The 26732-nt window shown below is 49.0% G+C and overlaps 1 protein-coding gene across 3 annotated transcripts in view; it reads left to right on the top strand.

The window, feature by feature from the left end:
* The window catches only part of MOV10 (Mov10 RNA helicase), a 439448-nt gene that overhangs the window by 249175 nt on the left and 163541 nt on the right, over positions 1 to 26732 (top strand). For all 3 annotated transcript variants that reach the window (XM_063955381.1, XM_063955382.1, XM_063955383.1), the window contains 2 exons: positions 5258 to 5420; positions 6226 to 6380. In XM_063955381.1, the coding sequence (XP_063811451.1) occupies positions 5258 to 5420; positions 6226 to 6380 (318 nt within the window). The remainder of the gene's footprint in view (positions 1 to 5257; positions 5421 to 6225; positions 6381 to 26732) is intronic.

Genomic DNA, 26732 nt, shown 5'->3' on the forward strand with positions numbered 1-26732 from the left:
CGAAGATTTCTTGGAGTCCTGGCTAAAAGAGGCATACGGCGCTGAATCCTTTACCTCTCAGTTTGCAGTGGAGCGGGCTCACCGCGTGCCCTTCCGGCCTTTACCCCCAGGCGCCCCACCACGAACTTTTATAGCAAAATTCCTGCATTACAAGGACCGGGACTCTGTCCTGCGCCTGGGACGCGTGAAGGGTCCCCTGATCCGGAATGGAATCCGGGTGTCGGCATTTCCGGACTTTGCAGCGGACGTTCAAAAAGACCGGGCCCAGTTTCTTCCCATAAAGCGACGCCTTCGTGACCTGAATCTATCCTACTCGATGCTGTTTCCCTCCAGGTTGCGTGTGGTGGCAGACGGGGAGACCAAATTCTTCAGCTCGCCCAGGGAAGCGGCTTCCTGGTTGGACAGATATGCTCCGGGGGCCCGCCAGCTGGCTCCAGACTGACATCGGGTCGCCCTCCTCTATGGGCCTACATTCCGCAAGTATAAGTCCAGGGAGCTTCCTCTCGTTTAGTGGTTCTGGACTTTGCTGAGAAGTGTTATAAACGTATTAACGCATAAAGGTTTTGGTATTGGGGTCGTTTTGATCTGTACGCCTAGTACAGTGTTGCCGTAGGCTTTGGGATCTCCAGGGCTAAAGTTTGGTTAGGGATATGGGTATGCCACAGTTTGGGGAGGTATACGGGGTGGGGGGATGTTTGGGGGCCGCTGTTGGCCTCTCGGCAGTTTTTCTGTTATATGTTTTGAATTTACGAAGCCTATATACTTGTTATTCAGAGGGTGTGGTGGGGTCGCACTGTTTTCAGGGGTCCGGCCCGGGGTCCGGGGCCTGCGGACGACAAGATTACGTGAGCGGAGCGCCGGGTGGATGGGCGGTTGCTAGGAGAGTTGTGCCCCTGTTGATAACTTGGCCGACATGCCTCCCTTAAAAATCCTGGCGTGGAATGTCCGGGGCATCAACAGCAAAGTAAAGCGATCCTTAGTATTTAAAATGATCAAGAAATATGGCCCTGACATCATTTGTCTAAGCGAAACCCACTTGGAGGGAAATAGGCTGTTGTCGCTCCGCAGGCCTTGGGTGGGGTGGGCATATCATTCCTCGCACTCCTCTTATTCCCGAGGGGTGTCGGTAATGATAAAGAGGACTGTACAGTTTGAGATGATCAGGGTAAATACAGATCCACACGGTAGATACGTGTTCATAGAATGTAAACTGTTCTCACGTAGCTTTTTCCTATTGTCTGTGTATGTTCCCCCCCCATTTTCATATGATGTCCTGCAAAAGGCCGCCTCATTTGTTGCCTCCTCCCCCCACACCCCTGTCATCTGCCTGGGGGACTTCAACACTGTGTTGGATGCCTCTTTGGACAGATGGAGGGCTCCTCGAGATCAAGGGGCGGGGGGCGGCTTAATTTCATCTGGATCTAAATTCGCAGATTTTCTAGATAGTATGCAGTGGGTAGACGCCTGGAGGATTCGGAATCCCAATCTTCGGCAATACTCCTGTTATTCGGGTACACATGGCTCTTTTTCCAGAATCGACCTGGCCCTGGTCTCGCCTGGGCTTCTGCCTGGTGTGACGGATGTCCGTTACGAAGCACGGGGGGTGTCCGATCATTCGCCCCTGGTGCTGTCAATAGATGGGGACTGTCAGAGGGGACAGTCATATTGGCGGCTGCATCCATCTTGGCTGGCCCAGCTGGGCGATTGCCCGGATTTAGCGCCCACATGGGAGGGATTTTTTGCGGATAACGCGGGATCGGCCCCGGTTGTTTGGGATGCATTCAAAGCGTATTTGCGAGGTACATTGATTGGCAAAATTGCTGCCTGCAAGGTGGCTCGCAGGGCGACGGAAAGACAGCTTGAGACTGAGTGTAGGGATCTGGAGACGCGATACCTGACTGAGGGTACCCCTGCGCTGAAAGCCCGCTGGCTGGTGGCTCAGGAGGCCTGGCTGGCTCACCTTTCAGACAAAAATGCACGTTCCCTCTTGTTTAGGGCCACTAACATCTATATGCAGGCGGACAGACCAGGTAGTTTGCTGGCCCACTTAGTGCATTATGACCGACCTGGGACCACGATAGCGCAGCTGCTTGACTCCGACGGCTCCACAGTAGATACCACCCCTGACATCGCACAGATGTTCCTTAGTTACTTTAGGGAGGTATATGATAGTCGACTGACATGTTCCACTGAGGACTTAGACCTGTACCTGACAAATATTCCCCTTTCTAAACTCTCCCCTGAGGCTAGGGACGCTTTGGACGCGCCTCTGACCCTGGAGGAGGTGACGTCGGCGGTGGAGGTGTCTCCTAGTGGTAAATCCCCGGGTAGTGACGGTATTCCCACGGAACTATATAAACATTACATTGAGTTCTTTGGCCCTCAGCTGCTTGACACGTACGTTGAAATGTTTGCCGCTAACAGCCTTCCTCCCTCAATGTCCGAGGCGATTCTCATAATGCTTCCAAAACCTGGTAAGGACCCCAAGCTGTTGGAGTCCTACAGGCCGATCTCCCTTATCCCCACTGATGCCAAGATCCTGGCGAAAATTCTTGTGGTCCGGCTCAACCTAGTAATTGAATCTATAATTCATCCGGATCAAACCGGCTTCATGCCTGGGAAATCCACATCCATTAATCTGCGCAGGCTGTACACCATTTTGCAGGCTCCTCATGACTTCCCCTCAGACGCGGCTGTGGTCTCACTGGATGCAGCCAAGGCATTTGACAGCGTTGAGTGGCCTTACCTGTGGGGAGTCGTGAGGAACATGGGCTTTGGCCCAAACTTTATTCAATGGATCAAATTGCTATACCAGAATCCACGCGCCAGGGTCCTGGTGAACGGCTACATTTCCTCCTCCTTCCCTTTGACACGGGGCACCAGACAGGGATGTCCCCTCTCTCCTGCCCTGTTTGCCATAGCCATAGAGCCCCTGGTTTGCTTGATCAGGTCGCACCCGGACATTGGGGGAATAGTTACGGGTTCCTGCACCGATAAAATAGCCCTTTATGCGGATGACTTGCTGTTATTCCTTCGAGACTACGCGGGGAGGTGTGGGCTCCATATTCGATAGTCTCACTGTCCCAGTTATATAGTGACTGTTCATTGAAATCATTTCAGCAATTAAAGGAGGAGTTTGGACTCCCGAACTCTCACTTTTACAGATTTTTACAGCTCAGGCACACCTTGCAGGCGCAGTTCGGAGATTCCCCCCCGGCGCTCCTCCCCTTCCCCATAAAAACATTTCTACATTCACTGGGTCGAGTCAAGGTGATCTCCTTCACCTACTCGTACCTTCTTCAAACAATACATACAGACCCGCTCTCGAATCTTCGGGAGAACTGGGAGTGTGACTTGGGTCCTATAGACGGGGAAGACTGGGAGGGCGCTCTGGGTAATCCGAGCCAGGTCACCAAATCGCTGCGGTTTCAGCAGATACAGCTTTTCATTCTGCATAGATCATATATGACGCCGAGCAGGCTGGCCAGATTTAGGTCTGATAGCGCTGACGTTTGTCCCAAGTGCGGGGCTGCCGGAGGCACATTCTGGCACCTCACATGGGAATGCCCGTTGCTGCAGGTGTTCTGGGCTGGGGTCGGGTCGATTCTGGAACATACGGGGATACCGAGAGGTTTGCTGACTCCAAGATTTTGTATTTTGGGGGTGGGCGATTCTGACTCTGGGTCCCGATGGGAAAGCATGTATGCCCGCAGTGTGTGCGCTCTTGCAAAGGTGTGTATCGCGCGGACATGGATGGCCCCGCGTCCTCCCACGATACCCGCTTTCAAAAGTTTGGTAAACGATACCCTATTAAAAGAACGTTATGTATATATGAAATATAATACCCTTACCAAATACGAGAAGATATGGTCTCCCTGGATCAATTCCACATACTCCTCCCTTGCCCTTCAACTTTAGAGGGTACCGGCTCTCGCTGCGAAGCGCTATTTGGGCCCTGGGGCGCTGGGCCGGGCCTTTATCACCCCTTTAACGCAGTTGTTTAACTATCTAGCTGCCACACCACACCATACACACCTTGGTTTGACTAGGCTTGAGTTTGTTTCAGAGGGTTCTGTTCGGGGGTAGTGGGGTTGTGGGCTATATACGGCCTACTAGACGGGGTAATTACAATAAAGGTGTGGGGAGAAAATATTTAAAATGTTAAGTATGTGAATCATGACCTGTTTACAGACTTCAGAAAATATGTATATTGCGGGAAGTCTGCACGGGAATAGTAGTACGGGGAATGTCATTCGTATATGTATACCATTGGAAAAAAAGTATGACTTAGAATATCGTGTTATTCCAACTGTGCTTCCCAGTGTATACTGAAATGTCTATCTTTAATATGCTGTTGAATAAAAATTACTCTATTTAAAAAAAAAAAAAGAATCAGACCTGCACACTCCCTGAAATTACATAATTTAATTGGCACAACATACTATTATTTGTTACCAGTTATTTATATAGCGCACACATTCCGCAGCGCTTTACAGAGAATATTTGTCCATTCACATCAGTTCCTGCCCCAGTGGATCTTACAATCTATATTCTCTACCACATGTACATGTGCACACATTCATAAAAGGGTTCATTTTTGTTGAGATCCAATTGACCTACCAGTATATATATTTTTTGGATTGTGGGAGGAAACCGGAGTACCCGGAGGAAACCCACGCAAGTACGGTGAGAATATAAAAGCTCTGCACAGGTAGAGCCATGGTGGGAATCGAACTCATGACCTCAGTACTGTGAGGCAGTAATGCTAACGATTACACCATCCATACTGGCCATAGTAACTCTTTGTGTGTTTCCAGGGGATTTGAACATTTCACTGCAATTTGGTATGTTGCAAAATCTTTTTTTTTTTTAAGGTAGGATTTCTCAGGTGCACATGTAGGCGCAGTGTAATATGTCAAATCATTTCTGAATACAAGTGCAGGTTAACTTGTAGAATTTATTGTTAGCCGAAATCACATATATGTGCTAACGGGAAGGAATGCTCTGAAGACCCTCCAAATGATTGACACTAGCCATGGATTGCTTCTGTGCAAAGAATGCCAGTAGTAGTTGTAGTAGCAGTAGTATTAGTTTCTCTACACACTAAAGGGGGCCATACACTACAATGATTTTGGTCTAGTCAGACAACTACTTGAGACCATTATCTGCTAGTGGGTTTAAGCAAATGATTCCTGATAGACCCATATAGTACCATACAAGTTTGCCCGCAGTGCTGACGGTTGTTCTTCTGTCTCAGGGATTTGATGTCCACATCTCTAGACTTCAGCAACTATAATGAAAAATTTCACTTGTTGTTGCACCTTGAAGAGATACAAATGGAGCTCGACATCAGGAGATATGATCAGCAAAACCAGAAAATGAATAAAGATGAAAGAGACCGACGACTCCTAGTTCTTGAGGTAAGTGTGAAATGGTTCCTAGAAAATGGTTTATGGTAATTTGGCATATGATATGATACAAGCTACCCAAATGCCCTGTTATGCAGTGTTTCTCAGTTTTGTTTTGCTAAAAACAACAATGACCTTGGACAAACCGGGTTTGGGCAATCCCACATATAACAAATACAAACTTTACTTTCTTGTGGGATAATTTGGTTTACAAATGTGTATTTTTAAATGAGGATTTACAATAGGTAACAAAACACTGTTAATTGTCAAACATTTAAATTACAGTATGAAAATGCAAGCAGTGAGAAAAAAAGTGACTTGGAAACTTAAAGTTCATAAGCCGTGGCCTTTGGGTCCTGTAATTCCAGCATTGACCATAAGCCTTTTATGTTATGATGTACACATTTTTGATCCATTAAAGATTGTGTGGTCCCAATTGCACTCATTCCCTCCTCTCAATTGTAAAATGGGATGTTTTAAGTAAAGTATATGAAATAGAGGTTTAGAGAAGTATACACTTCGTGGAAATACAATGCTACTATTGCTACATCACTACGATGGTCCAACTGCTAAACTGACTTTTTGAATTGGCATTGTTCATGTGTGGTATTGCATAAACTAGTGATCTCTTACTGACAACTGTTCCCATGGAAATACAGTGAATTTGCCATTCTTGCATCATTCATGTAACTCTCAGAATCATTGAAAGTATCCGCATTTGTACTTCATGCATAAATGTATCCACTCGTTCCATAACCATGCATTTGTACAGAATTGAATAATCCTGACAGGCTGTTTATTTTAATGATCACTGTAGGTCCCTGGTGTAGCTGAAAACAGGCCATCTGTGTTAAAGGGCGATCACCTTTTTGTGACCCTATCTGATGAATGTAATGCACGTGATAAAATTAGCTACAAGGGTTATGTGCATGGCGTTGAACTGGAAAAAGTCAAACTCGGATTTTCTCAAAAGTAAGGATCTTCATTTGTGCACACATTCAGAAATGGGATTAGTATTTTTGCATGTAAAGATTTGTCTAAGTATTACTGTACTTTATTTGTTTTTATGTTCTTCATTTCTGACTCGTTTTGAAAATAGTCACAGCTGGTATAAAACTAATTTGAACAAACCGAACATTTTCTATAAAATTCTTGACATTGGTGGTGATTCAGACCTGATGGCTGGGCTGCTAAAATTGTTGTCCTGCGTTCAGATAGTCGTCGCCCAAGGGGAGTCTATATTCGCCGTGCATGTGTGCGCCGAGCTGCTAAAATCCCTTGGTCAGCGGACAGCTGCAAATCTGTTCTCGCCTCAGGATGCTGGGGTCCACATTAGTACCATGGGGTATAAACAGGTCCACTAGGAGCCAATGGCACTTTAAGAGTTTGAGAGTGTGGGCTGGCTCCTCCCTCTATGCCCCTCCTACCTGACTCAGTTTAGAAAATGTGCCCGGAGGATTCGTCACAGCTAGGGGAGCTCCTAGAGCTTCTTTCGTTTTATTCTTTTTCTAAGTGTAAAGTTAGGCACAGGGAGGCTGCTGGCAACTGCCTCCCTGCTTCGTGGGACTTAAAGGGGGGGGGGGGGGGGAAGTAGTGTCCACCCTGAGGGGTTTTGAGCCACTATCTCCGCTGACAGGACATTAGCTCCTGAGGGTGATGATCGTTAGCCGCCCTAGGCGACCGCTCACTCCTGCAGCACACCGCCACCCCCTAACAGAGCCAGAAGAATTCCGGTGGTGAGTGAGTCACCGGCCCCCTCAACAAGCGGGGAGCGGGGAGCGGGTGTGAAGATGGCAGCAACAAGGTGGGAGCGCAGTATTAACTGCGCTCTGGAGGCTCAGCGGTACATAGTGCGGCGCTGTGAGGGGTGCCGTGAGCCAGCGCCGATGCCCTACACTGGTCAGCAAGTCTGTCAGGGACCTCGGTTACACTGCCAGCAGAAATCCTCAGGCCAGTATAAAGAATTGAAAAGCGGGAAGCAGCGCCATGTTCAGGGGCGGAGCTTCTCAGAGCGGACCCAGCAGCGTTCAGCGCCATTTTCCTGCCTGCAGATCCTCTATAGAGACGCTGACAGGGAGAGCGGTCCCTTCAAGCCACTCCAGCTATCCTGTGCGGTACCAGAGGGTTGTAGAAGGGGGGGGGGGGGGGGGAGGCTGTGTATGTACTGTGTAGTTTATTAAGGTACACAGTAAGCATTAGGTAGTTGTATTATATCTACCTCAGTAAGCGCTGAGTGTTGGTAGGCTCCAATCTCTGTGTCTCTCTGTGGTATACTTGGGGGGAAAACTGTGTCTGACATTTCCCTGTGTGTGGGTGTTGTCTCACATAGCCATGTATAGGGACTCTGTGTCATATGCTGCAGAGGATGTTTCCTCTCAGGAGGGATCCATTCCATGTACACAGGATTGTAATGTTTTGTCACAGATCTCAATTAATGAGCCTGAGTGGTTGTCATCTATTAAGGGGCTGATCTCTCAGACCTCTACCAGGGTAGCTCATACTGAGCCTGAAACTCAGGTGTTAAAGAATTCTATGGCAGTTTGGTCAGGTTCGGTTCCTATTCCTGCAAAATCCCCTAGTATGTTCCCGCAGAAACGTGCACTTGCCCACATTATGCAAGATGACACTGATACCGCAGATGCTGAGGGGGGCGGAATCCCTTGCAAAGGGGGTGCAGCTCATGATTGAGGCCATTAGAGATGTGTTAAACATTAATGACACACCACCTGAGCAGTTTGAGGAGGCTTACTTCACTGACAATAAAAAGTTTCGCTAACCTTCCCTGCGTCTAAAGAATTAAATGCTATATTTGAAAAACCCGGAGAAAAAATTCCAGATCCCAAAAAGGGTTCTGGTTGCCTTTTCCTTCCCTGAGGAGGATAGGAAAAAATGGGAAATCCCACCCATAGTTGACGCATCTGTCTCCAGACTGTCTAAAAAGGTGGTTTTACCTGTTCCTGGATCTACCGCGTTAAAAGAACCGGCTGATCGTAAGATTGACACTACGCTCAAATCCATATACACTGCTTCAGGAGTACCATTAAGGCCCACTATTGCCTGTGCATGGATTTCTAAAGCCATAGTAAAGTGGTCAGGCACATTACTAGAGGATTTGGATACAATGGATAGAAGTGACATTGAATTGTTTCTACGTAACATACAGGATTCTGCGGGGTTCATGGTGGAGTCCATGAATGACCTGGGAACGCTGACTGCACGGATATCTTCCATGTTGGTCTCAGCTCGCAGGGGACTCTGGCTACGCCAATGGTGTGCAGACGCGGAATCCAGGAGAAGTGTGGAGAACCTACCCCCTACACAGGTCAGGCTCTTTTTGGGGAAGCGTTGTATGCGTGGATTTCCACGGCAACCGCGGGTAAGTCACCTTCTCTCTGCTACACTTTCTACGAAGAAAACATTTTCTTCAGCTGTGTCGCAGTCCTTTCGGACCACTAAAGCAAAAAAGTCCAAGCCTCCTACCACTTTCTTTAGAGGGGGTCGTGCAAAATCCAAAAAGCCTGCACCTGCAGGCTCCCAGGACCAGAAACCTGCTTCTGGTTCCTCAAAATCCTCAACGTGACGGTGGACTACACAGCCTGGAGGACAGGCTGGTGGGTGCGATACTCGGATGTTTCAGACACGTCTGGGTGTCGTCCGGCCTGGATCCCTGGGTACAGGATATTGTGTCCCCGGGGTACAGACTGGAGTTTCAAAAACTCCCGCCTCACCGATTATTCAAATCAGGCTTGCCAGCTTTGCTGACAGACAGGGCTATCCTACGGGAGGCCATCCTAAAATTGGGAAAGTTACAGGTCATTGTCCCAGTTCCACCTCATATGCAAAACAAGGGTTATTATTCAAACCTTTTCTTGGTACCGAAACCGGATGGTTCGGTCAGAGTCCATGGGTGGGCAGTAAGCGGCCCTCCAGCTGTTGTAGAACTACACATACCAGCATGCCATGCAGATGTTTTAACTTGACCAAATAGCAAAACTACTATATCAGGGCATGCTGCGATGTGTAGTTCTACAACAGCTGGAGGGCCGCTTATTGCCCACCCTCAGGTCAGACCAATTTTGAACTTGAAATCGTTAAACCCTTACCTGAAGGTGTTCAAATTCAAAATGGAGTCTCTCTCTTAGAGCAGTGATTTCAGGTCTAGAGGAGGGAGAATTCCTGGTATCCCTGGATATCAAGGATGCGTACCTCCACATTCCGATTTGGCCGCCACACCAGGCTTATCTCAGATTTGCACTGTTAGACAGTCGCTATCTATTTCAGGCACTGCTATTCGGCCTCTCCACAGCACGAGGGTGTTCACCAAGGTGATGGCCGAGATGATGGTTCTCCGCAGACAGGGGGTGAATATAATCCCATATCTGGGCGATCTGTTGATAAAGGCATCGTCCCTGGAGACGTTGTTGCAGTCCATTGTTCTCACGACTCATCTGCTCAGGGAACACGGTGTGATCCCGAACCTTCCAAAGTCACATTTGGAGCCGACAAGGAGATTTTTTTCTGGGGATGATACTCGACACGGAAGTGCAGATGGTGTTTCTGCTGGAGAAGAAAGCGTTGGTGATTCAAACAATGGTCCGGAATGTCCTGAGGCCAGCCCGTGTATCTGTTCATCAGTGCATTTGCCTTCTGGGGAAGATGGTACGGAATGTTTTATGCTCGGTCCTTCCAACTGGATTTCCTAGACAAATGGTCGGGTTCTCACCTACACATGCACCAGAGGACAAGTATGTTGCCGAAAGCCAGGATTTCACTCCTCTGGTGGCTGCAAATGCCTCCCCTTCTGGAGGGCCGCAGGTTCGGGTCCTTCTTACCACGGATGCAAGTCTCCGTGGCTGGGGCGCAGTCACTCGGGGGGGGGGGGTAAACCTTCCAAGCAAGGTGGTTAAGTCTGGATTCCAATCTTCAAATAAACATTCTGGAACTAAGAGCCATCTACAACGGTCTTCTCCAAGCCGCCTACGGCGCCCAGGGATCTTACCGTGATGTTACAGTTCCTCCAATCTGGTTCGAACCTCTACCGGAGGTTTAGGATAAGTTTCTCACGTGGAAGGCTGTCTTTTTGTTGGCCTTAGCTTCTGCTAGACGTGTGTCGGAGTTGGGGGGTTTGTCTTATAAGAGCCCCTACTTGATCTTCCATGAAGATAGAGCTGAGCTCCGGATACGTCAGCAGTTCCTACCGAAGGTTGTGTCGGCATTTCATATCAACCAATCTATTGTGAGGCCAGTTGTTACTGACTCCTCATTTTCATCAAAGTCCTTGGATGTTGTAAGGGCTCTGAAAATCTATGTGAAAAGGACTGCTCGTCACAGAAAATCGAACTCTCCGTTTGTCCTGTATGTTCCCAAGAAACTTGGGGGTGCTGCTTCTAAGCAGACGATCTCTCGCTGGATCAGGTTCACTATCCAGCATGCATATTCTACAGCAGGATTGCAGCGTCCTACGTCTGTTAAGGCCCACGCTACTCGTAGGGTGGGTTCTACCTGGGCGGCTGCCCGGGGTGTGTCTGCTTTACAGCTTGGCCGAGTGGCTACTTGGTCTGGGTCGAACACGTTTGCGAAGTTCTACAAGTTCGGTACTTTGACCAAACTTCAGGTCCTCAGAGGCCAATCAGTTCTGCAGGAGCCTCCGCGCTCTCCCTCCCGTTCTGGGAGCTTTGGTTCATCCCCATGGTACTAATGTGGACCCCAGCATCCTCTAGGACGTAAGAGAAAATAGGATTTTCTCTAACGTCCTAAGTGGATGCTGGGACTCCGTAAGGACCATGGGGATTAGCGGCTCCGCAGGAGACTGGGCACAACTAAAGAAAGCTTTAGGACTACCTGGTGTGCACTGGCTCCTCCCACTAAGACCCTCCTCCAGACCTCAGTTAGATTTCTGTGCCCGGCTGAGCTGGATGCACACTAGGGGCTCTCCTGAGCACCTAGAGAGAAAGTATATTTAGGTTTTTTATTTTCAGTGAGATCTGCTGGCAACAGACTCACTGCAGCGAGGGACTAAGGGGAGAAGAAGCGAACCTACCTAACAGGTGGTAGTTTGGGCTTCTTAGGCTACTGAACACCATTAGCTCCAGAGGGATCGACCGCAGGACCCGACCTTGGTGTTCGTTCCCGGAGCCGCGCCGCCGTCCCCCTTACAGAGCCAGAAGCACGAAGAAGGTCCGGAAAATCGGCGGCAGAAGACTTCGGTCTTCACCAAGGTAGCGCACAGCACTGCAGCTGTGCGCCATTGCTCCTCATGTACACCTCACACTTCGGTCACTGATGGGTGCAGGGCGCTGGGGGGGGGGGGGGGGGCGCGCCCTGAGGGCAATAAATAACACCTTGGCTGGCAAAATATACATCATATATAGTCCCAGAGGCTATATAGATGTAAAATTACCCCTGCCAGTATCACAGAAAAAGCGGGAGAAAGTCCGCCGAAAATGGGGCGGGGCTTCTCCCTCAGCACACTGGCGCCATTTTCTCTTCACAGTGCAGCTGGAAGACAGCTCCCCAGGCTCTCACCTGTAGTTTTCAGGCTCAAAGGGTTAAAAAGAGAGGGGGGGCACTAAATTTAGGCGCAATATATGTATACAAGCAGCTATTTGGGGAAAAATCACTCCGTTATAGTGTTAATCCCTGCATTATATAGCGCTCTGGTGTGTGCTGGCATACTCTCTCTCGGTCTCCCCAAAGGACTTTGTGGGGTCCTGTCCTCAGTCGGAGCATTCCCTGTGTGTGTGCGGTGTGTCGGTACGGCTGTGTCGACATGTTGGATGAGGAAGGTTACGTGGAGGCGGAGCAGAGGCCGATAAATGGGATGTCGCCCCCTGTGGGGCCGACACCAGAGTGGATGGATAGGTGGAAGGTATTAACCGACAGTGTCAACTCCTTACATAAAAGGCTGGATCACGTAACAGCTGTGGGACAGCCGGCTTCTCAGCCCGCGTCTGCCCAGGCGTCTCAAAGGCCATCAGGGGCTCAAAACAACGCCCGTTACCTCAGATGGCAGACACAGATGTCGACACGGAGTCTGACTCCAGTGTCGACGAGGTTGAGACCTATACACAATCCACTAGGAACATCCGTTACATGATCTCTGCAATGAAAAATGTGTTACGCATTTTCTGACATAAACCCAAGTACCACATAAAAGGGGTTTTATTTTTGGGGAGAAAAAACAGCCACTGTTTTGTTCCCCCATCAGATGAATGAATGAAGTGTGTAAAGAAGCGTGGTTTCCCCCGATAAGAAACTGGTTATTTCTAAAAAGTTACTGATGGCGTAACCTTTCCCGCCAGAGGATAGGTCACGTTGGGAGATATCCCTTAGGGTGGATAAGGCGCTCACACGTTTGTCAAAAGGTGGCACTGCCGTCTTAGGATACGGCCACCTTGAAGGAACCTGCTGATAAAAAGCAGGAGGCGATCCTGAAGTCTGTATTTACACACTCAGGTTATATACTGAAACCTGCAATTGCCTCAGCATAAATAGTGCTGCTGCAGCGTGGTCTGACACCCTGTCAGATAATATTAATACGCTAAGACAGGGATAATAATATTTGCTAACATTGAGCATATTTAAGACGTTGTCTTATATATAAAGGATGCACAGAGGGATATTGCCGGCTGGCATCCAGAATTAATGCAATGTCCATTCTGCCAGGAGGGTAGTAGAAACCCGGCAGTGGACAGGTGATGCTGCATTTAAAAGGCACATGGAGATTCTGCCTTATAAGGGTGAGGAATTGTTTGGGGATGGTCTCTGGGACCTCGTATCCACAGCAACAGCTGGGAAGAAAATTTTTTACCTCAGGTTTCCTCACAAAAGCCTAAAGAAAGCACCGTATTTTCAGGTACAGTCCTTTCGGCTTCAGAAAAGCAAGCGGGTCAAAGGCGCTTCCTTTCTGCACAGAGACAAGGGAAGAAGGAAAAAGCTGCACCAGTCAGCCAGTTCCAGGATCAAATATCTTCCCTCGTTTCCTCTGAGTCCACCGCATGACGCTGGGGCTCCACAGGTGGAGACAGGTGCGGTGGGGGCGCGTCTCGGGAACTGCAGGGATCAGTGGGCTTGCCCACAGGTGGATCCCTAGGTTCTGCAAGTAGTATCACAGGGATACAGGCTGGAGTTCGAGACGACTCCCCCTCGCCGTTGCCTCACATCAGCCTTGCCTGCTGCCCTCGGAGAAAGGTAGTACTGGCGGCAATTCACAAGCTGTACTTCCAGCAGGTGAAATCAAGGTACCCCTCTTTCAACAAGGCCGGGGTTACTATTCCAAAATGTTGTGGTACCGAAACCAGACGGTTCGGTGAGACCCATTCTAAAATTGAAATCCTTGAACACTTATATACGAAGGTTCAAGTTCAAAATGGAATCGCTCAGGGCGATTATTGCAAGCCTGGAAAATTTCAGGGTATCACTGGACATCAAGGATACTTACCTGCATGTCCCTATTTACCCTCGTCACCAGGTGTACCTCAAATTGTGGTACAGGATTGTCATTACCAATTCCAGACGTTGTCGTTGGTCTGTCCCCGGCACCGAGGGTATTTACCAAGGTAATGGCCGAAGTACTTATCCCGTACTTGGACGATCTCCTTATAAAGGCGAGGTCCAGGGAGCAGTTGTTCGTCGGAGTAGCACTATCTCGGGAAGTGCTACAACAGCACGGCTGGATTCTGAATATTCCAAAGTCACAGCTGGTTCCTACGACGCGTATAGTGTTCCTGGGTATAGTTCTGGACACAGAACAGGATAAAAAGGGTTTCTCCCGGAGGAGAAGTCCAAGGAGTTGGCGTCTCTAGACGGAGACCTCCTAATACAAATACAGGTATCGGTGCATCTATGCACGCGAGCCTTGGGAAAGATGGTAGCTTCTTACGAAGAATTTCCATTCGCCAAGTCCCATGCAAGGATCTTCCAGTGGGATCTGTTGGACAAGTGGTCCGGGTCGCATTCTCAGATGCATCGGCGGATAACCCTGTCTCCAAGGGCCAGGGTGTCGCTGTGGTGGTGACTGCACATCTTCTAGGGGGCCGCAGATTCGGCATACAGGACTGGGTCCTGGTGACCACGGATGCCAGCCTTCAAGGCTGGGGGGCAGTCACACAGGGAAGAAACTTCCAAGGCCTATGGAAAAGTCAGGAGACTTCCCTACACATAAATGTTCTGGAACTTTGGGCCATTTACAATGCCTTAAGTCAGGCTAGACCCCTGCTTCAACACCGGCCGGTGCTGATCCAGTCAGACAACATCACGGCGGTCGCTCATGTAAACCGACAGGGCGGCACAAGAAGCAGGATGGCGATGGCAGAAGCCACAAGGATTCTCCGATGGGCGGAAAATCATGTGTTAGCACTGTCAGCAGTGTTCATTCCCGGAGTGGACAACTGAGAAGCAGACTTTTTCAGCAGACACGACCTCCACCCGAGAGAGTGGGGACTTCATCCAGAAGTCTTCCAAATGATTGTACACCGTGGGGAAAGGCCACAGGTGGACAGGATGGCGTCCCGCCTCAACAAAAAGCTACAAAGATATTGCGCCAGGTCAAGGGACCCTCAGGCGATAGCTGTGGACGCTCTGGTAACACCGTGGGTGTACCAGTCGGTGTATGTGTTCCCTTCTCTGCCTCTCATACCCAGGGTAATGAGAATAATAAGAAGGAGAGGAGTAAGAACTATACTCATTGTTCCGGGTGGCCAAGAAGAGCTTGGTACCCAGAACTCCAAGAAATGATCTCAGAGGACCCATGGCCTCTGCCGCTCAGACAGGACCTGCTGCAGCAGGGGGCCTGTCTGTTCCAAGACGTACCGCGGCTGCGTTTGATGGCATGGCGGTTGAACGCCGGATCCTGAAGGAAAAGGGCATTCCGGAGGAAGTTATCCCTACGCTATTTAAAGCTAGGAAAGAAGTGAACGCAAACCATTATCACCGCATATGGCGGAAATATGTTGCGTGCTGTGAGGCCAGTAAGGCCCCAAAGGAGGAATTTCAGCTAGGTCGTTTTCTGCACTTCCTACAAGTCAGAGGTGACTATGGGCCTAAAATTGGGTTCCATTAAGGTCCAGATTTCGGCTCTATCGATTTTCTTCCAAAATAGAACTGGCTTCACTGCCTGAAGTTCAGACTTTTGTTAAGGGAGTGCTGCATAGTCAACCCCCGTTTGTGCCTCCAGTGGCACCGTGGGATCTCAACGTAGTGTTGGATTTCCTGAAGTCGCATTGAGTTGAGCCACTTAAATCCGTGGAGCTACAATACCTCACGTGGAAAGTGGTCATGCTGTGGGCCGTGGCGTCGGCCAGGCGTGTATCAGAATTGGCGGCTTTGTCATACAAATGCCCTTATCTGTATTCTATATGGATAAGGCGGAATTGAGGACTCGTTCCCAATTCCTTCCTAAGGTGGTATCAGTTTTTCATGTGAACCAACCTATTGTGGTGCCTGCGGCTACTTGGGACTTGGAGGATTCCAAGTTTTCTGGACGTAGTCAGGGCCCTGAAAAGTATATGTTTCCAGGACAGCTGGAGTCAGGAAAACTGACTCGCTATTTATCCTGTATGCACCCATCAAGCTGGGTGCTCCTGCTTCTCAGCAGACTATTGCTCGCTGGATCTGTAGCACGATTCAACTTGCACATTCTGCGGCTGGAATGCCGCACCCTAAATCTGTGAAAGCCCATTCCACGAGGAAAGTGGGCTCTTCTTGGGCGGCTGCCCGAGGGGTCTCGGCTTTACAAATTTGCCGAGCTGTTACTTGGTCGGGTTAAAACACTCTTGCAAGAGTCTACAAGTTTGATACCCTGGCTGAGGAGGACCTAGAGTTTGCTCATTCGGTGCTGCAGAGTCATCCGCACTCTCCCGCCCGTTTGGGAGCTTTGGTATAATCCCCATGGTCCTTACGGAGTCCCAGCATCCACTTAGGACGTTAGAGAAAATAAGATTTTACTCACCGGTAAATCTATTTCTCGTAGTCCGTAGTGGATGCTGGGCGCCCATCCCAAGTGCGGATTGTCTGCAATACTTGTATATAGTTATTGCCTAACTAAAGGGTTATTGTTGAGCCATCTGTTGAGAGGCTCAGTTGTTATCATACTGTTAACTGGGTATAGTATCACGAGTTATACGGTGTGATTGGTGTGGCTGGTATGAGTCTTACCCGGGATTCAAAATCCTTCCTTATTGTGTCAGCTCTTCCGGGCACAGTATCCTAACTGAGGTCTGGAGGAGGGTCTTAGTGGGAGGAGCCAGTGCACACCAGGTAGTCCTAAAGCTTTCTTTAGTTGTGCCCAGTCTCCTGCGGAGCCGCTAATCCCCATGGTCCTTACGGAGTCCCAGCATCCACTACGGACTACGAGAAATAGATTTACCGGTGAGTAAAATTTTATTTTAATTACCTACTGGTAAATCCTTTTCTCGTAGTCCGTAGAGGATGCTGGGCGCCCGTCCAGCGCTCGTGTCCTGCAATGGTTACTTAGTTCAGTACTGCTTAGTTCCTGGTTAAGTACTGTTTTGTTGTTTGTTTAATTAATATTGGCCCTCATTGCGAGTTGTTCGCTCGCTAGTCGCTTTTCGCAGCAGTGCACACGCTATGCCGCCGCCCTTTGGGAGTGAATCTTCGCTTCGCAGAATTGCGAACGAAGTATTCGCAATATTGCGAAAAGATTTTTCTTTGCAGTTTCTGAGTAGCTCGAGACTTACTCTTCTAGTGCGATCAGTTCAGTGCTTGTCGTTCCTGGTTTGACGTCACAAACACACCCAGCGTTCACCCAGGCACTCCCCCGTTTCTCCAGCCACTCCCGCGTTTTTCCCAGAAACGGCAGCGTTTTTTCACACACTCCCATAAAACGGACAGTTTCCGCCCAGAAACACCCACTTCCTGTCAATCACACTACGATCAGCAGAACGAAGAAAAAACCTCGTAATGCTGTGAGTATAATACCAAACTTCTTAGCAAATTTACTTGGCGCAGCCGCAGTGCGAACATTGCGCATGCGCAGTTAACGGAAAATCGCACCGATGCGAAGGAAAATAACGAGCGAACAACTCGGAATGAGGGCCATTGTTCAGCCGTTGCTGATTTTTCAGCTGGTTAGCTTGGTTTGCCTTTATATGTGTGAGCTGGTGTGAATCTCGCCACTGTCTGTGCAATATCATTCTCTCGAAGTTGTCAGTCTCCTCGGGCACAGTTTCTAGACTGAGTCTGGTAGGAGGGCATAGAGGGAGGAGCCAGCCCACACTCTCAAACTCTTAAAGTGCCAGTGTCTCCTAGTGGAACAGTCTATACCCCATGGTACTAATGTGGACCCCAGCATCCTCTACGGACCACGAGAAAAGGATTTACCAGTAGGTAATTAAAATCCTATTTTTTTCACAGTGTGCAGTCTATGCGCAGCCCAGGGCTTACTCCTACAGTGCAATGAGAACAGGCTGATCGGGTCTGGAGCTGACATCACATACCCTGATAACGCTGGGGAACGCCTGCGTTTGCCCTGACACTCCCAGAAAACTGTCAGTTACCACCCACAAACGGTCTCTTCCTGTCAATCAGCATGCAAATGGCTGTGCGATTTGCATTTTTCGCACCAGCCTGTTTACTGGCAATGCCTGTTTGCCAACGTGTGTGCATTTTGCAGTGCATGCACAGTCTGTTGCTGATCGCCCGCTGTGCGAAAACGCACAGCAGCGATCAGGTTTGAATCAGCCCCTTTGTCCAAAGTTTAATACTTACTTGCCCGCAAGGGGCTGCGTTCCGCTTGCCACCCCTGTCGGGATTGTGTGGTCGGGGTTCCGGCGTCGGTATTTCGACTACCGGGATCCCGTCCAGCGGGATTTAGTACTGATCCCATATCCGGAGAGTCCATATGGTTTCATGCAATATGAAAAAGTAAGAAAGCTCTGAGATCCATATGAACTAAACACAAGGGACCGGTATGTAACACCAGCGCTTGCGATCCCGGCAGTCAGGAGACAGATGCCGGAATTCCAGCGGCGAGCACAGAGAGTCCTCTCGCAGGCTCACTGCGCTCGTTACTCTTCAGGATTGATGGCGAACTTAGCTTGCCACGCTGTTATATTCCTCCTCGGGTGGTGGTGTGGAACACAACCCGTGTGGGAACTTGGGGCTTTGGTCAGGATTCCAACCGGCGGCATTTTCGCCGGCTGTCAGGATTCCTGCGTCTGTCTCCTGACTGGCAGGATCCTGACAGTCGGTAAATTAACTACATCCCAAACACAAGGATACAGACTTTAACTATTGCAACAACCGCACACCTAAGAGGTGAGGTCTTGCAATGTCTCCCTGCCTGACCGGCAGACAAATAATTATTCTTGTGTAGCAACTGCAGAAGTCTAATGCAAATATTAAGTATAAATCCAACTTCTGCAACAGACTGAATTTTTTAAACATTTCATTCAAATTGCATAGAGAGGGGTGTGCGAAGTGATGGATGCCTCAGCCATGCAGTTAGATATGCCTTCATTATATAGATCTTTCTCTGGTACAGTTTGCATTAACGTTGTCCTTGTGCATGGCTATGGGTCTGCACAAAGCAGGCTTCACTGTGAATGCTCCCAGCCAGGTAATAGCGGTAGTGACAACGCTGCCACTGTCACAGGGAATTTGGTGGCTCTTCAGAACTAGAAGCTGGTGTATAATCACTAAAAAAATTAGGCATAAGCACTTGTTAAGCCGGTTAGCATTGAAAGGGGTCGTATCAAAAACCCTTACCCTTAGTGCTGCTAAGTTTAAAGGGTAGATTATGTTAGCGCAGAGGCTGGCCGCTTCAATTCTGGCATCTTCCGCATAAATTCAGAAGGCAGATTCTGACTACCATAACTGGCAGATAATAATAATATTTCTCATACGTCCTAGAGGATGCTGGGGATGTTTCAAGAACCATGGAGTATAGACGGGATCTGCAGGAGACATGGGCACTTTAAGACTTTAAAAGGGGTGTGAACTGGCTCCTCCCTCTATGCCTCTCCTCCAGACTCCAGTTAGATTCTGTGCCCAGGGAGACTGGTCACACACAGGGGAGCTCTACTGAGTTTCTCTGAAAAAAAAATTATGTTAGGTTTTTTATGTTCAGGGAGCTCTTCTGGCAACAGGCTCCCTGCTTCGTGGGACTGAAGGGAGAGAAGCAGACCTACTTCTGTGAGTTCAAAGGCTCTGCTTCTTCGGAAACTGGACACCAAAGGCTCCAGAGGGTCCGATCACTTGGTACGCCTAGCTGGTCGTTCCCGGAGCCGCGCCGTCACCCCCTTTGCAGAGCCAGAAAAAAGAAGCCGGGTGAGTAAAAGAAGAATCGAAGACTTCAGTGACGGCAGAAGACTTCAGGTCTTGAGGTACCGCGCAGCGGTCGCGCTGCGTGCCATGCTCCCACACACACACACACACAGCGGCACCAACAGGGTGCAGGGCGCAGGGGGGGCGCCCTGGGCAGCATGTAGACCTGAAATAAACTAGTTTAAAAGTTATATGAAAAGTGCCTGGGCACTTAATATAGACCCCCGCCAATATAAATATGCTAAAATGAGCAGGACTGAAGCACGCCGGTGAGGGGGCGTGGCTTAGCCCTCACAGCTCTAACCGGCGCCGTTTTCTCTTCACAAAAGCTGCAGAGACGCTGGCCCTGACCTCCACACTGCTGTACAAGTAACAGGGTGCAAAACGGGGGGAGGAGGGCACAGTACATTTGGTGCTATTATCTTTATTATAAAAGCGGTAACCGGTCTGAGGCATTGTATATAAAGTTTCAGTACCGGTAGGGCACTGGGTTGTGAGCTGGCAAACTCCCTCTGTGTCTTTCTAACAGGCTTTGCTGTGGGTCTGTCCCCTATAGCCCCAGTGTGATTGTAGGTGTCGGTACGTGTGTGTCGACATGTCTGAGGCTGAGTGCTCTTCCCAGGAGGAGGCTGGAGTGGGGACAGAACAGACTGTGGGAGTGACCGTGTCGGCGCTGCCGACGGCTGATTGGGTAAATATGTTGAGTATTTTGAATGCAAATGTGGCTCTGTTGACTAAGAGATTAGATAATGAGTCTAAGAACCAGACATGGAGAAAATCCATGGAGGATGCATTGTCACAAGCTCAGACTCCTTCGGGGTCACAGAAACGTGCATTTACCCAGATAGCAGATACAGATACCGACACGGACTCTGATTCCAGTGTCGACTATAGTGATGCCAGATTAAATCCTAAACTGGCTAAGAGCATTCAGTACATGATTGTGATGATAAAAGAAGTATTGCATATCACAGAGGACTCTGCTGTTCCTGATACACGGGTCTGTATGTTTAAAGGAAAGAAACCTGAGGTAACATTTCCTCCCTCTCATGAACTGAACGCTCTTTTTGAAAAGGCTTGGGAAAATCCTGACAAGAAGGTACAGGTTCCCAAAAGAATTCCAGTGGCATATCCGTTTCCCTCTGGGGACAGGGAAAAGTGGGAGTCAACCCCCATGGTGGACAAAGCTCTATCGCGTCTGTCCAAAAAGGTGGCGCTTCCGTCTCCTCACACGGCAGCCCTAAAGGATCCTGCTGATCGTAAACTGGAAAATACACTAAAATCCATTTATGTCACTACAGGTTCGCTACTCAGACCTGCCGTTGCTTCGGCATGGGTAAGTAGCGCTATTGAAAAGTGGGCAGATAACTTGTCATCTGAGAGAGATACCCTGGACAGGGATAGGGTGATTTTGACTCTGGGTCATATCAGGGACACTGCAGCATATTTAAAAGAAGCTGCAAGGGATATTGGCCTTTTGGGATCTAGGGCCAATGCCATGGCAGTCTCGGCTAGGAGGGCATTGTGGATTCATCAATGGAATGCTGATGCTGACTCCAAGAAGACTATGGAGTCTCTACCTTTTAAGGGTCTTGTTTGGTGACTGCCTCACTGACCTGGTATCTACGGCTACCGCGGGTAAGTCATAATTTTTACCTTATGTTCCCGCACAACAAAAGAAAACGCCCCACTATCAGATGCAGTCCTTTCGGCCAAATAATTTCAAAAAAGGACGTGGGTCCTCCTTCCTTGCTGCGAGGTGAAGAGAAAAGAGAAAAAGGTCACAGGCTGTGGCAAGTTCCCAAGAACAGAAGTGCTCCCCGGCTTCTACCAAATCCACCGCATGACGCTGGGGCTCCTCTGCGGGAGTCCGCACCAGTGGGGGCACGTCTCAAACTCCAGTCAGGTCTGGGTGCGCTCGGACCTGGATCCTTGGATAGTAGAAATAGTGACCCAAGGGTACAAATTAGAGTTTCAAGACGTGCCTCCTCACCGATTTTTAAAATCGGCTTTGCCATCTTCTCTTCTAGAAAGGGAAGTAGTATGCGCTGCAATACTAAAGCTGTGTCAAAATCAAGTCATTGTCACAGTACCCCCGTCACAATAGTGGGAGGGTTTTTATTAGAGTTTGTTCGTGGTCCCGAAGCCGGATGACCGATTTTGAACCTAAAATCCCTCAATTTCTTTCTAAAGAAATTCAAATTCAAAATGGAATCTCTCCAAGCAGTGATCTCCAGTCTGGAGGAGGGGGATTTTATGGTGTCTGTGGACATAAGGGATGCCTACTTACATGTTCCCACATATCCTCCACATCAGGCATACCTGAAGTTTGCTGTTCAGGATTGTCATTACCAATTTCAGACGTTGCCGTTTGGTCTGTCCACTGCTCCGAGGATTTTCACCAAGGTTATGGCGGAAATGATGGTTCTCCTGCGCAAGCAGGGAATCACAATTATCCCGTACTTAGACGTACTCCTCATAAAGGCGAGATCGAAGGAGCGATTGCTGAAAAACGTTGCGCTCTCACTGACGATTCTGTAGCAACATGGTTGGCTCCTAAACTTGCCATCCAGGAGAGTGGGGTCTTCATCAAGAGGTCTTTGCAGAAGTGACAAGTCGTTGGGGAATTCCACAAATAGACATGATGGCGTCCTGCCTCAACAAGAAACTTCAGAGATATTGTTCCAGATCGGGGGACCCTCAAGCAATAGAGGTGGACGCCCTAGTGACACCGTGAGTGTTTCCGTTGGTCTGTGTGTTCCCTCCACTTCCACTCATTCCAAAGGTGATAAAGATTATAAGAACAAGGGTTCAGGCGATACTCATTGTTCCGGATTGGCCAAAAAGGGCCTGGTATCCAGATCTTCAGGAGTTGCTCATAGAAGATCCCTGGCCTCTTCCTCTATGGGAGGACCTATTACAACAAGGACTGTGCGTGTATCAGGGCTTACCGCGACTGCGTTTGACGGCATGGCGGTTTAACCCCAAATCCTAGCCCAAAAGGGTATTCCCAGTGAAGTCATTCCCACACTTCTTCAGGCTAGAAAAGAAGTAACGGCAAAGCATTACCACCGTATTTGGAGCAAATATGTGTCTTGGTGTGAATCCAAGAAGGCTCCTACGGAGGATTTTCAGCTGGGGCGTTTGCTCCATTTTTTTGCAAGCAGGTGTGGATGCGGGCCTAAAGTTAGGCTCCATTAAAGTACAAATTTTGGCCTTATCAATTTTCTTTCTGAAAGAATTGGCCTCCCTTCCAGAAGTTCAGACCTTCGTGAAAGGCGTGCTGCACATCCAACCTCCATTTGTGCCCCCTGTGGCACCGTGGGATCTTAATGTGGTATTGTAATTCCTGCAATCTCATTGGTTTGAACCTTTGCGTAAGGTGGAGTTAAAATTCCTTACTTGGAAAGTAGTCATGTTGTTGGCCTTAGCATCCACAAGGCGGGTATCTGAGTTGGCGGCTTTGTCTAACAAAAGCCCCTATTTAATCTTCCATGCTGATAGAGCGGAGTTGAGAACTCGTCAGCAATTTCTGCCAAAAGTGGCTTTATCATTTCACGTAAACCAGCCTATTGTGGTCAGTGACGTGCGGTAAGGGCACTGACTGGTGAGGCACTGGGGCACCCTCCCCCCCCCCCCTTCCTTCCCCCATAAAATGCTAACCTTTGATCACAACTTTCCCCCTGCTGCTAGCTTGACATGAAAATCCAATTATCATATAAATGGGGGGCAGCCACACAAAAATAGCCATATGACACCACGAAATGTCAACTGCGCTCTAAGTTTAAATGTTTGTACTTTAATAAATGATTTCCGTCCTGTCCACAAGTAGAAAACACAACACAGCTAACTGTATACTAATGTAGAAGCTATCAGAATTATTTTGCGCGATGCCGTCCTGTACTTGCCGTTATTTCACTACTTTGCACAGTAGAAACTGCTGACTTGACCGGGCCCCCAGGCTAAGCAGTCACGATTCGTATGAAACAAAATGAATATATTTAAATAAATGATGAGTATTTTATTGCACTGTATTGTTTCATAACATAATTGTGGCTTCAAAACGTATTTTCTGTATTAGTGATATACTGTACATGCACATTTTTTTTTTTTTTTTATAAAATACTAAAAGTTTTGTACCAGAAATGGAAATTACTGCCAATTACTTTCGTTATTTGTTGTAAAGTCATGAAGACAGTTTGTAATCTGTAGGAGATACAGATCTCTCAGTGAATTCTGTAGAGGTCCTAGCAAAGCAGTTTAGAGGATACAAATCAAGTCTAGAGCACATAGAAAAGGCAGGACTGCATCTTATTAATCTGTGAGCACCAGACATTTCTTTCATCTTCAATTAAATAAAGTAAAATTGGAGCAAACTTCCGCGATCAGCCTGCTAAAAAAACTAGAACACAAATGTAGGTAGGAGGCTGTCAGCCCTGCACAGTGTTCCCCCGTGTGACAGCAGCAAACACACGGCGCCACTGTGCAGGGCTGACAGCCTTCTGGCAGTGCGGGAGCAGCTTCGAGCGGGGAGCCGGGAGGATCTCTCCCTCCCTGCTGACAGCCCATCGCGGACGGGGACGTACTTACACAGCTCCCCAGTGGCAGGAGGCACTGCAGTGAGCTGATCTGGTCCGGGTCACTGAATCTCGGAGCGGCGCGTATGTGTCGGGCCGGCAGTGCTCCCAACGCTGCCCGATCGCGGAAGCCGGCCAGACACAGGGGTGAGTGAAGGCCACTGAGGGGACAGTTAGAACCAACCTTGCGGGGACGTCGGGATCGGCAAACCGGAAACTGATCCAGCGTCCCAATCCGCCCCTGCCGCTGGCCAGTGGATCCTCTGGGCCAATCAGATCTGGGGGACTGACAGGGGCGTGCATTCATCGGGGCTGAATGCACGCCCCTGTCATTGAGGCACCAGTATAGGTGCCGCTTCCCTATACATTTTCAATGGGCTTTCCCAGCCCATTGCTGCTCCCTGCCCCCTGCCCGCCCCCCGCTGCCCGGACTTTTGGTGTTGGCAGCGGGAGGCACCTCTCCCGCTGCCTCCCACCCTCAATGCAGCCATAGTAACAGGGGGGAAATTTATTAGAATAATAAAAGAAGATATTTATCACAGAATCTGTGATATAAATATCTTCTTTTCTCTAACGTCCTAGTGGATGCTGGGGACTCCGTAAGGACCATGGGGAATAGACTGGCTCCGCAAGAGACTGAGCACTCTAAAGAAAGATTCAGTACTATCTGGTGAGCACTGGCTCCTCCCTCTATGCCCCTTCTCCAGACCTCAGTTAGAATCTGTGCCCGGCCAGAGCTGGGTGCTCCTAGTGGGTTCTCCTGAGCTTGCTAGAAAAGAAAGTATTTTGTCAGGTTTTTTATTTTCAGAGAGCTTCTGCTGGCAACAGACTCTCTGCTACGTGGGACTGAGGGGAGAGAAGCAAACCTACTCCCTGCAGCTAAGTTGCGCTTCTTAGGCTACTGGACACCATTAGCTCCAGAGGGATCGAACACAGGTACCTAACCTTGATCGTCCGTTCCCGGAGCCGCGCTGCCGTCCCCCTCGCAGAGCCAGAAGTACAGAAGCAGCAGAAGCAAGAAGACATCGAAATCGGCGGCAGAAGACTCCTGTCTTCACTTAAGGTAGCGCACAGCACTGCAGCTGTGCGCCATTGCTCCCGCAGCACACCCACACACTCCGGTCACTGTAGGGTGCAGGGGGGGGGGGGCGGCGCGGCGCCCTGGGCAGCAATTAAGATACCTGATGGCAAAAGTATACATATATACAGTCAGGCACTGTATATATGTGCGAGCCCCCGCCATTTTTACACATGAGAAGCGGGACAGAAGCCGCCGCTGAGGGGGCGGGGCCTTCTTCCTCAGCACACCAGCGCCATTTTCTCTTCACAGCTCCGCTGGAAGGACGCTCCCCAAGCTCTCCCCTGCAGTATACAGGTGCAATAGAGGGTAAAAAAGAGAGGGGGGGCACATAAATTTAGGCGCAGATATATATATATATATATATATATATATATATATATATATATATATATATATATATATATATATAAACAGCTACTGGGTAAACACTAAGGTACAGTGTAATCCCTGGGTTATATAGCGCTGGGGTGTGTGCTGGCATACTCTCTCTCTGTCTCCCCAAAACCCTTTGTGGGGTCCTGTCCTCAGTCAGAGCGTTCCCTGGATGTGTGCGGTGTGTCGGTACGCCTGTGTCGACATGTTTGATGAGGAAGGATACATGGAGGCAGAACAAGTGCAAATAGATGTGGTGTCGCCCCCGACGGGGCCGACACCTGTTTGGATGGATATGTGGAAGGTGTTAAATGATAATATAAGCTCCTTACATAACAGATTGGATAAAGCTGTAGCCTTGGGACAGTCGGGGTCTCAACCCATGCCTGCTCCTACAGCGCAGAGGCCGTCAGGGTCTCAAAAGCGCCCAATATCCCAGTTAGTTGACACAGACGTCGACACGGAATCTGATTCCAGTGACGATGATGCAAAGTTGCAGCCTAAAATGACTAAAGCCATCCGCTACATGATTGTGGCAATGAAGGATGTGTTACACATTTCTGAGGAAAATCCTGTCCCTGACAAGAGGATTTATATGTATGGGGAGAAAAAGCAAGAAGTGGCTTTTCCCCCGTCACATGAATTGAATGAATTATGTGAAAAAGCGTGGGATTCCCCTGATAGGAAGGTAGTAATTTCCAAGAGATTGCTGATGGCGTATCCTTTCCCGCCAACGGACAGGTTACGCTGGGAATCCTCCCCCAGGGTAGACAAGGCGTTGACACGCTTATCTAAGAAGGTGGCCCTACCGTCTCAGGATACGGCCGCCCTAAAGGATCCTGCGGATAGAAAGCAGGAAGCTATCCTGAAGTCTGTTTACACACATTCTGGTACGCTGCTGAGGCCAGCAATTGCTTCGGCCTGGATGTGTAGTGCGGTAGCAGCATGGACGGATACTCTGTCTGAGGAGTTAGATACCCTGGACAGGGACTCTGTTCTAATGACCCTGGC

This window comes from Pseudophryne corroboree, chromosome 2 (assembly GCF_028390025.1).
Source record: "Pseudophryne corroboree isolate aPseCor3 chromosome 2, aPseCor3.hap2, whole genome shotgun sequence".
NCBI lineage: Eukaryota > Metazoa > Chordata > Amphibia > Anura > Myobatrachidae > Pseudophryne > Pseudophryne corroboree.